The following is a 12,035-nucleotide window of genomic DNA, read 5'->3' as shown; positions in this document are numbered from 1 at the left end:
CAAAATAGCCCAGGGCTTCTTCTCACTTCCTCACCCCTACCCTTGTTTGACATATCCCTACAATCAGTGCATTCCAAGAGTTGGCATTCTAGACAGGAAGCTGCTCAAGCACTTTTCATGATTTTTTGAAGTGCACCACACTTGTCATACATGTCAACCAAGGCAATGCCAGGCACTATTTCTTTTCCAACAATCTGTGACTATCAATATCATTGTGAATTCTTTTACTCATATCAACATCTTCGTAGTGCCACACGCCTTCAAGGTACAAGCATAGGTGATTGCAGCTAGAGAGATGTCCTCGGTTCGTATTTTCTGAAAACAACCCAAAGCTTCTCGACCCTGCCCATGTTTGGCATATCCAAAAAACAATGCATTCCAAGAGATGACATTGCACACATGAAACTCCTCAAACACTTTTTGTGCTTTCTGAAGTAGACCACATTTGGCATACATGTCGACCAAGGCAGTTCCAAGCACCACGTTTTCTTTCATCACCCCCTGACTAACTATATCATCATGAATTCTTTTGCCTGTATCAACATCTTGAGTGGTTCCGCACGCCTTCAAGATGCAAGCATAAGTGATTGCATATGGAGAGATGCCTCGCTGTGCATCCACTGAAACAACCCAGAGCTTCCTGGTCTTGCTCTTGTTCGACACATCCTGCAATCAATGAAGTCCAAGAGACAACGTCTCGGACAGATAGCTCCTCAAGCACTTTATGTACTTTCTAAAGTACACCACATTTTGCATAGATGTCGACTAAGGCATTGCCAAGCACGACGTTTTCTTTAAATAGCACCTCATGATGAATTCTTTTGCCCATATCAGTGTCTTGTGTAGTGTCACATGCCTTCAAAATTCAAGTGTAGGTAATTGCATTTGGATCCTCTGAAAACAACCAAGAGCTTCTTGGCACTGACCTTGTTGGACATTTTTCGCAATCAAAACACCCCAAGAGGGCATCCCACATAGGCATCTCCTCAAGCACTTTTTGTTATTTTTAAAGTAGATGACATTTGCCATACATGTCGACCAATGCATTGCCAATCACGATGTTTTCTTTCAACAGCCCCTGACTAACACTATGATCGTGAATTCTTTTGCCTATATTAGCGTCTTGCGTAGTACCACACACCTTCAAGCATAGGTGATTTCATCTATGTTTTCTTTCAACAACCCTTGACTAATAATATCACCGTGAAGTCTTTTGCCCATATCAATATCTTGAGCGGTGCCACACTCCTTCAAGATGCAAGCATAAGTGATTGCATCTGGAGAGATGCCTAGCTTTGCGTTCGCGGAAAACAACCCGAGCTTCCTGGCCTTGCCCTTATTTGGCATAACTTGCAATCAATGAAGTCCAAGAGACAACATCTTGAACAGGTAGCTCCTCAACCACTTTTTGTGCTTTCTGAAGTACACCACATTTGGCATACATGTAGACCAAGGCATTGCCAAGCATGACGTTGTCTTTCATTGGTCCCCCAACTAATAATATCATGGTGAATTCTTTTGCCCATATCAATGTCTTGCGTAGTGCCATATGTTTTCAAAATTCAAGCATAGGTTATTGCATCTAAAGAGATGCCCTCACTTTGCATCTTTTAGATTACTGCTTAGAAATGTTCTGTTGGCGAGCTAAAAGGGTAGCTAGCGATGCACTCCCTCTCTCCGGGAGCTCTTTGTCTCTCTTGTTCGCTGTTGCTCTCGCTCCTTTGCTGCCATGCCTGTTGTCCCTGTCGTTTGGAAGACGGGTCACACACTCGTGTAGCTTATGTCTTCCCTAGACAAGGGACCCACGGACTCTTCCTCAGGACACATTAAAATTGTTCAAGTCTTCCCTACCATAGGTAAGGTTTTTGATTTGAACTACAGAATCAAAAAGAGTATGGACACCGTATGCTGGGAGCGTATTTATCTGCTTTGTCGACTTCGTCAGAGCATGCTTGCAGTTTCCTCTCTGCGCATGAGAATGGAATTTCTGCGGTTAACGACATAGCCGTTCGCCATCGCCGTCGCCCACCCGATGCATTGTGGGCCTACGCAGAAATCTCAATCATTTTTTGTGTATACGACATCCAAGAGCACGCCGATCGCGCAATGCAGCCCGCAGATTGCCGCCTTCCCTTTCTTGTTCTTGCCAAGCGCTGCTTTTTTAAACGCTAGTTTTTCTTCTTCTGTTTTATCTGAAGTTCTCGGTGCCATGGCCACCACTCGAGGACCTGGCAGCCTTCGTTAGCTTCCAAAGGTATTTCTGAGCCTAGATCTTAATAACTTTTACGTATTCTGCATCGCAGTTCTTTTGTAAGGTGCTTGGCATGTACTCTTCTGCAGTGATTGTGGAGCTAGAGGGCATGCTCGGTGCTTGCGACCCTTGTGTTTGCTGGCAATGGCATACTAAGGCTGTAGATATACGCATAAAACAGTGGGATACAGACGCATTTCGGTGTTGCAAAGAGCTGGTTTTTAAGGGTGCGTGGAATTTTGGGCAATGGGGTTCTAGCAGAGGTGTCATCAAAGGTGACCATACTTGCTATAGCACCTGGGGTTACTTGGAAGGAACAGGGTTTTATAAGCACGGTCGCCAACAGAGACAGGCATGTTGGCTAGAATCATCAAACCAAAAACTAAGCGATCCTCAAAGTCAGAGAGCAGCGATAGTGGAGGGGTTAATGTGACAACTGGCTCCACTGTTGGGGTTAGAAATGCAGCTGGTGCTGCAAGATTGGCAGCCGGAAGCAATGGTATGCGCGGGAGCATTCCACCTCCACAACCATATGCGGCTGCCCCTCCTGTTCCTGCTGGTTCAGCTCCTCCACCTAGGCTTCTACCTGGTAGAGAAAGATCATCTGTTATTGAAGTGCCCTACTCCAATGGTACAGATCATCTTCCTTCCTTTCGTGATGTCTCAAGCTCAGAGTGTCCAAGTCTTTTCTTGCGAAAGGTGAGCCTATGCTGTGTGCTCTTTGACTTCTCTCAAACCTCCAAGAACACGAGGGAGAAGGAGATTAAGCGTCAGACACTTTCTGAGCTGGTGGACTATCTTGGTACAGGGACTGGAAAACTTACTGAGAAAATGGTGGAGGAATGCTTCAAAATGATCAGAGTAAATATCTTCAGGGCCTTGCCAACTGTACACCATGATTCTGTGGCCTCGGATAGTTTGGATGCTGAAGAAGAAGAGCCGGCACTCGAGGCAGCCTGGCCACATTTGCAGCTTGTTTATGAACTCTTGTTGCGATATGTGAATTCTGGCGAAACAGATGCTAAAGTGGCTCGTCAGTATGTTGATCATTCTTTTGTGTTGTTACTGCTTGAGCTGTTTGACTCAGAGGATCCACGAGAGCGGGAATCTTTGAAGACAATTTTGCATCGGATCTATGGAAAATTCATGCTGCACAGGCCCTTCATACGCAAGGCGATCAACAATATATTCTATCGGTTTATTTTTGAAACAGAGAAGCATAATGGCATTGCTGAACTTCTTGAAATTTTGGGAAGCATTATCAATGGATTTGCTTTACCACTCAAGGAGGAGCACAAGCTGTTTCTTGCTAGAGCTCTCCTTCCTTTGCATAAGCCCAAGGGTGTGGCTATGTACCAGCAACAGTTAAATTATTGCGTTACCCAGTTTGTAGAGAAAGACTTTAAGCTTGCAGATACAGTTATCAGAGGACTGCTTAAATACTGGCCTCTGACTAACAGCCAAAAGGAGGTACTTTTCTTGGGTGAGTTGGAGGAGGTCTTAGAGCTAACTCAGCCAGCTGAATTTCAACGCTGCATGATACCTTTATTTAAACAACTTGCTCGTTGTCTCAATAGCTTGCATTTCCAGGTTTGCAGCTCATGCACATTCTCTCTCTTTTTGTTAAGAGAACTTATTTTTTTAAGCTGCAAAAAATGTTGATTCAACAAGGTTTACTAGCCGGTTTGCTGCACAATTAAACAACAGATTTATTTGAAATAAGTAAGGTCCTCATTTTCAATGCAATTGAGCCATCAGCATATGTTCATTTATCAGTGAAGATTTTTTAATTTTCTGTTGTGGCTTAGCTTTGTCTCTATCAGGTAGTTCGTCTCTATTAGGTGGTTGGTTTGCTTATGTTACCACAAAAAAATACAGCTAAGGTGGGTTGGAAGGATTTTGATCTTTGAAAAGGAAATTTCGAGGAAATAGATTTATGCAAATCCTTTTTGCTTTGTTCAAGTTTCGCAAAGGCTACTAAAGGATTCTAGATAAGGTGCAAAGGGAGGGACCATAGAAGGAGTAGTAAAGGTTTGTGTGGAAGAAATTTATACAGATCAAGGTAAGAGAGTGTGTAACCAATTCTAGCCTCAAAGAGAGTGTTGTAATTCATATACCCAAAGAGTTTGCAACTCAAGACTAAGAAACATTTGTAAACTTGTTGTCAAAACTAGAACATGATTGAAATTGACAAAGAAGGATAAGACACTCAAAGCTAGATTTCTCTAGAAAGAGTTGGTTGCCTTCAACCTCCATTACCCGTTGCCCTAGAGGAATTTGTTTCTCAACATAGTTGGGTTTGGCCATGGGCAATGTGCCGTCTTTGGTGTAAGCTAATTTGTTTGAGACTAAAGGCCTAGGGCTCTTGAACTTAAAAAATTAAAGCAAAAATGAGCTTTTCATTCCAAAAGCATGTCATGTGCACATGGCTTTGTGTGCCATGTGGACATGCTTCATCGACTTCTAGAGCCAGTTGCACCTATCCCTAGATAGGAGTGTCTAGAATCGTAGGAGGATTAGTACCGGCAATTTTGTGAGCTTGTTCGCAGGACCTGCATCAGAGTTACCCGGAACGCGGAACGGGAACGGCGACGGGCCTCCCTGCGGAACGGGGGAACGGAAATGGGCCCGGAACGGGAACGGCGCGGAACGGTAGGCTAAAAAAACACCCAATTTTTTTTTTTTTTAGCGTTATGTGTTTGAATACAAGTAGTATTAGAGTCCTTTGACTCTAATACCCACAAAATTGAAAAAACACGATTCGAAGACCATTTAACCTTATTATGACTTGATTGGGATGTGAGGCGCCCAGAGTACATAGCCAGATGAACAACAATGAGCAAACACAATGCCCATAGTACATACACAATGCTCTCAAATAATTGCAATAGTAGTAGTGAGAGATAACACTTTGGAATTAATTATGGCTAACATAGTAACAAGCCTCAAGGGCCGCTAGCGGCCAAGGTGCTACAAAAAAACCAAAGGGGGGCAAAGTTCAAACCAGACTTGAGTGACCACAATACCAAAAGACTGAAGGTGACAAATACCATAAAGATGCTAGTAGCTACAAATGGCAAAGAGGGCAAGGCTCAAGCAGTCATACAAAAAGGTGGATAAATGGCAAAGACTCAAGACTCAAGAGCCACTAGCCTGAGAGGCCTCCCAATCCGTAGTAGCCGGCTGTAAATCATGCACATCCTCCCATTCCTCATCATCGAGGTCTAGGTCCGGCTCGATCTCAGCCACAGATGAAGTACCTGGTGTTGGTGGATGTGCATCTCCACCCGCCTGAGAAGCCTCTTACTCCATCTCCCACTGTGTAAAAGGATCTGTCTGTTTGTTTGTACTCTTGCAAAGCATTTTCAAATTTGCGTTGACGAAGACAAGATCATTAGCCTTCTCCACTCCAAGCCGATTTCTCTTCTTGGAAGCAATGTGGCTAAAGGTACTCCACAATTGCTCCAAGCATGAGGTACTAATTGACTGGCTGAGAATACGGATCGCCAATCTCTGAAGCTCAGGGCCATCATAGCCATAGTCCTCCCACCAAAGCACTGAACCTATTTTCCTGCGATCAATCTGAGCATCTGGACTGCCAAATGACCCCCGCATCTCTCTGTACTGTCTCAGCTGATCTCTGACAATGCGTCGCCCATCTCTGTCTAGAACCATCTTGTTTAAGATCTCTGTAAATTGGTTCATGACTTCCCTATCTGTCTCTTGCCCTGCACCTTGGAACTCTGGATCCACCATGTACGCTGCCCCGTGTAAAGGAGAGGCATATGAATTCCACCTCGAGCTGCAAAGCGCATGGATCTCCTCATATCGCTCTGCGTTCGGCTCAAGCTGTGCAAGCTGCTCAATCATGCGGTCCATTGCCTCATAAATCTTGCCAATGCAAGGATCCATGCCATCCAGAACTCGAAGCAAATGAACCACCGGTTTTACCTGTGCATCTAGACTCTTGAGCTCCTTCCAGAACTCAAGATCCTCTGCCTTATCCTTGTACAAAATCCCTGCAACTGTCTTTGCATAGGGGGAGGTGGTGAACTCATCACTGATGAAGACCTGTCGGACCGCATTTTGACATTCAGACAGCCTGCGTACAAGAAGAAAGTTGAATGCGAAGCGGGTATCTGAATACTTTAGAAGCACTTTGCCGCCCGACCTCTTGAGGTACTCACTCCGAACCAAGTTGTGATCGTTGATGAAAGTAACCATCTTCACTGCATCAGCAATGACTGGAGCAATCCGGTCTAGCTTGCCGATGTCTTTTAGAAGGTTGTTCAAGCAGTGTGCCATGCAAAAGCACACTGTCACATGCGGATAGTGGCCCTCTATGATAGCTGCTGTTGCCCTGTTTGATGCCTCCCCATCTGTGACAAAGGCCACCACGTGTTGCTCACAGATGGTTTCTATGGCCGCTGTCCATTCTGCAGAGAGGACATCGGCGGACTTGCTACTCTTAGTGGCATCATGAGAGTGCACAAAGTACATCTCTCCACTGGAGTATGCGACGAGACCATGGATAGATCTCTTCCTTGTATCGCTCCACCCGTCAGCAATGAGGGAAACGCCATGTTTTGCCCAAAGACGCTGAATGTTGAGGGTTGCTTGCTCCACGATAGCCTTCTCTCGATCGAGCAAGGTGGTTCGGAGAGCCTCTGAAGATGGCGGCACATAGCCGGTGCCATACTCTCCTATCCGTTGCACCATGACTTTCCAATATTCCGACCTATTTCGATCAAACATAGAAGAGGTTAGTATCAAAAAAGTGGAAACGACGATAACGGAAGAAATGAGAGAGAAGATTGATGAATCATAAAACAATGAACATACCTCGTTGCGACAAATGGGATATGGTCGTGATAGAAGAATCGGGCCATGGCCGCATCCACCTCTTCCTTCTTCTTTGGGTCCCAAGAGGTGGCAAGGGTCTTTTGGCGACGAATTGGACCTTTTGAAGATGCACCAACACCTACACCGGGTAGAGAGGAAGAAGGGAAAATGAGGGTCTTTGGATCAATACCTTTGCGTGCCGGCGTGGCTTTATGGTTGAATTACCGATCCTTTTCCTCGAGCTCCTTCCTCTTCTCGATGGTTACGTTGGCACAAAATTTCACCTCATGTCCCGGCACTCGAAGAAAGTGTGCCCTCACTTTGTCATGCCCCCCTTTCCGCGTGTAAGAGCATAGCTTGCATCCCCATGCACGAGAACCTCCCGCCGCCGACAAGGTGCCCTCCGAGGTCACTTCATCCCACCACGACCATTCCTTCGCCTTTTGAGTGTTGCCCGCATGAACGGAGGGGGTTGAACGAGAAGAAGAGGCCATGGATGATGGATTATCCGTGAAAGAGAGAGCTTGATCTTGAACTTTGAGAGAGAGAGAGGGATTGAGAGAGAGAGGCTTGCCGCTTGATTCCGTGAGAGCTCGAGCCTTGAGCCTTGAAAGTTGAGGGTTAGAACTTAGAAGTTAGCCCAAGAGAGAGAGAGGTTGAGAGCTTGAGCCTTGAGGCATGCCGCGGCGCCACACTATGGCTTGAGAGTTGAGAGCAAGCTAGGGAGAATGAGCTTGGCTTGAGAGTTGAGAGCAAGGCTCAAGCAAGGGAGAATGGGCCTTGAGGCTTGATGAGTGTGTGAAGAATGGGGGAGGAGGGGGGCATTATATACTTTTTTCACTGCTGAAAATGGCCGTTGGCTGCCCAATAGTCATTTTTTTAAATTTCAAAAACTGCCGTTGGGGCCGTTCCGGCCCGTTCCAGTCCGTTCCGGTGGTCCCGTTCCGGTGACAGCTTTCAGCCGGAACGCCGTTCCGTTCCGACGCGTTCCAGAACCTCCAGCCGGCCGGAACGCCGTTCCGGCGTTCCAAGGCCCTAAAATGCCGTTCCTCGGTAACTCTGACCTGCATGTCTTGACGAGTCCATCAAATCAGGTTTTCTAATTTTGGAACCCTCCTGCATAAATGGATTGCACATGCATTTTGACAGATGTTATTACACTACGTTGGACATCTGACATGATGTGCATATAGTTTTAGGTTACATATATTCAATGAGCCATTCTCTATGTCAATCGGATACCCGGGTGGGCGGATGTTGTCACAAAGTGATGACTTGGCTAACCCTAGCTTGCTGAAAACCCTAACCCTAACCCTAAAAGGCAGCAGGGAAAAGCAACCGAATGCTGATGTGGCACCGTACGGCAGATCCCAAAAAACGCGGCGCGTTTCACGCTGGACTGTACGGCAGCTTTCGCGATGGAAAAAAAGCTATGCAAATTTTTGGGCAGCTTTTATTCTACGCAATTGAAAAAGTTCTATTTTTGCTTTATTTTGATGGGCTCAAGAGAGCTTGTGAGAGAAAGAGCCTTGGCTTTATTTTTAGGCTTTTGATTCTAAGCTTTTGGGGCTTTGCTTTTGGCATCCCTTGTAAATAAATACGTGGTTTGGGCTCCCACTCTACAGAGCATCTGGACGCAGAGTCTGAGAGTGAGACCCAACCACTCTTGTACTTTGAACTAAGATTAATATAAAAAGAAATACCGAAAGGGGCGCCAGTCTTTGGGGCCAATATCTCTAGGCATGGAACTCCGCTGGGCCAGTTAAATCTATCGTGAACTGTGAATTGTTTTGAAGTGGTTATTTGGTGCTGTCGCGATCGATTCTTGACTTGGAGTGTCCAAGTCTGTTACAGTGGTATTAGAGCACGACCGATTTCTCTTCTATCGGAAATCCGATCCCAAATTTTTTTCCGCAGCACCTATGGCTTCACGCAAGGATTAGTCGACTCCCTCTGCATTTGTAGATGCGGGAAGGGATCACAACGAAGATTCCGGCAAGGAGTATGGCTCGCCTCGACCTACTCAGGCGGAGCGACAAGAGATGGAGCGTCGTCAATTGATTGGCGATGCAACAAAGATGATGCTCAATTTTGCGAAGGACCCAAAATTTGCAAGATATATGAGCGAGACTTGAAGTGCAGGAGCAGTGGGGCAGAAAACCACAACACCACCCCCGAAACTCGCACTCAAGAAACCTTTTGCTCACAAGAAATATTCAGAGAAGGAATTAGAAGAGGTGGTTGATGCATGGATTGCTCAACTTTTTGACGCGCAGAACAAAGCACGGCAAAAAGCAGAAGAAAGGCACTGACTTCTCGGGATATTTGGGTCGTCAGTCGACATTTGATAAGGCAAAGAGACAAAAGAAGCGTGTTCGATTTGAAGGAGTACCCAGTTCTTCTTCTTCTTCTTCTTCTTCTGACAGTTCTTCTAGCTCATCTAACTCGAGCGAAGAAGACCGCAAAGGCAAATAGCGAAGCAAGAAACAACGCTTCAGAAAGGGCAAGAAAAGGTAAAGAAGTCTAAATCTCGCCCAGTGAGTGACAGTTCTACAGAGGATTCGTCTACAGACAGTTTAGACTGTGACGACGGCAACTTTTATGCAAACAAGAAGAATTTTTATAAAGCTAACCAATATGACTTTCTGGAAGACGAAAGCAAGAAAGTCCGAGAGTTTAAGGAAGGTGGACAGTCAATTAAATTTGACACATTTTCAGGATATAAAGATGCTTCGAAGGCTTTGTCTTTTATACAGTAGTTTGACATCGCTTTCGCGGGAGGACGCTACTCAGAGCACTCTAAGATTCGGAGAGCTGCCTCCTATTTTAAGGGGAATGCTCGAACTTGGTGGTCCACGCTTCTTTTAAACAAGACCGCCTCTTAAATGGTTGAAATTTAAGAAGCTTTTTATTTCTTCTTGGTTGACTAAAGAGTATGAACGCGATATACGAGCTGCATGGAACCATCTTCGGATGACCAAGAGAGATACAGTGGACGCTTATTGCGAGAGATTCTGGAGCTCTTTTCTACCCTCCTCTTCATTCAAGAAGATCTCGTTCAGAGAACAGATTGAGCGGTTTACCTTGGGTCTACCTACAGAGATCCGAGATCACTGCTTGGAACAAAAGTCAGCTTCTATTCAAGAGTTGACGAGTCGTGCGAAACGGGGTTTTGCCATTCACTCTGGCAATCTGACCTACCCCACCGATGAGGTCATGACACAACGAGCCGAACAGATTTCAGCGAATGAAAGTAGAAAGAGAAAGAGCAACCCAAAAAAGAAGGATGCACGACCCAAGCTTACTCCTCAGGAGAGAGCTCGCTTCATCAGGGAGGGGAAGTGCTTTGGATGCGGGGAACATGGACATATCTCCGCGAAGTGCCCTAAAAAGGCACAGAAAGAACATAATGACAAGGACGACGAAAGGAGTTCGAGAGCAGCTGAGGAACGTGGAAGAAAAGGCAAGATGAAAACAGGACTGGTTCCAGATTGTGTGGGTATCGATCCCAACACCATGGACGAGAGTACAAAACTTTGCCGAGCTTGGGGCAAAGTGAAAGACCAAGCGGCCCTGATCTTCTTTGATGAAGGAGCCAAGCCAACTTCATTTCACCGGAATTGGCGGCGCGGCTCGAGAGAACTCCCGATTGGATGGGACCACTTGCGAAGGCAGTTCTAGCGGCACCCGACAGGGACGTAGCCATTACACCTATCATTGGCAAACTTCGGTTGCATTGTCAGGGGTATTTGGGGCATGAGGACATTTACATAATGCCATTGGAAGGTTGTGATGTTCTCTTGGGAATTCCCTGGTACCACAAGAACAACGCCGTGGTCGATTATTGGGCGAGGAAAGCGACATTGACTACAGAGAAGGGCAGAACCATCGTACTTGACATTAAACTGAAGGGTGAGTCTGTCTCTATTGTATCGGCTTCGGCCATTTCTAGATTAATGAAATCCAATCTGTTTGTTTACTCGATCTTTATGAAAGAATTGAGTGATAAGGATAGGACAAATATGTCTAAACTTGATAAAGAACGCCAAGATTTTCTCCACTCACGCCGATTGCTTCTCATAGGGCCTACCAGGCGAGTTACCACCTGCTCGTCCTGAAGATCATACCATTGATCTGATACCCGGAAGCACACCACCGAACCAGCCACCTTACCGTGTGAGCCGAGCACAGAATGAAGAGATTATGAACCAAGTGAAAGACCTCTTGGAAAAGGGTCTTGTCCAGCCTAGTACTTCACTGTATTGCTCTCCACTGTTGTTGGTTTTGAAGAAAGACGGATCTTGGAGAATGTGCATCGATTATAGAGCTCTCAACAAAATCACCATCAAGAACAGGTTTCCGATTCCTAGGATTGATGATATACTCGACAAATTACAAGGATCCTCGTGCTTTTGCAGGATTGATTTGAAGAGTGGAGGACATCATATCAGAATCGCATCGGGAGACGTCTACAAGATAGCTTTTGGGACGACTTTTGGGTTATTCGAGTTTTTGGTGATGCCTTTTGGCTTAACCAATGCCCCTGCGACATTTAACCGGATGATGGACATGATTTTTCGAGAGTACAGGCTTATTTGTTGGCACTTTCTTTGACGATATAATTGTTTTCTCCAAGAATGAGGCAGAACACAGAGATCATTTGCTTCAGGTCTTTCAGGCATTACGAGATCACAGGTTAGTGATTAATGCGAGAAAAGTGATTTTTTCCTACCAGAGATACACTTTTTGGGACACATTGTCTCGGCAGCAGCAGGAGTGCTAATGGATCTGGCCAAGATAGAGACTATCCGTGATTGGCCCGATTTGAAGAATGTCCGTGAAGTTACAAGCTTCTTGGGATTGTGTTTGTAACCGGCCTGTTCAATCCAAAAAGGGCGGTAGACTTTACTTCAAACCTTGATTTAGCTTTCACCCATTATTA

The 12,035-nt window shown here is 45.6% G+C and overlaps 1 protein-coding gene across 1 annotated transcript in view; it reads left to right on the top strand.

Annotated features, from left to right (window-relative positions):
• Window positions 1-1,961: 1,961 nt before the first annotated feature.
• The window catches only part of LOC147426480 (serine/threonine protein phosphatase 2A 57 kDa regulatory subunit B' theta isoform-like), a 58,328-nt gene continuing 48,254 nt past the window's right edge, over window positions 1,962-12,035 (top strand). The window contains exons 1-2 of the mRNA XM_086499185.1: window positions 1,962-2,254; window positions 2,341-3,841. Coding sequence (XP_086355311.1) covers window positions 2,606-3,841 — 1,236 coding nt within the window. The 5' untranslated portion in view covers window positions 1,962-2,254; window positions 2,341-2,605. The remainder of the gene's footprint in view (window positions 2,255-2,340; window positions 3,842-12,035) is intronic.

Source organism: Adiantum capillus-veneris, chromosome 24 (assembly GCF_014529385.1).
Source record: "Adiantum capillus-veneris isolate H3 chromosome 24, ASM1452938v2, whole genome shotgun sequence".
Classification (NCBI taxonomy): Eukaryota; Viridiplantae; Streptophyta; class Polypodiopsida; order Polypodiales; family Pteridaceae; genus Adiantum; species Adiantum capillus-veneris.
The sequence above is the reverse complement of the archived record's forward strand: the minus strand, read 5'-3'. Positions and strand labels throughout refer to the sequence as shown.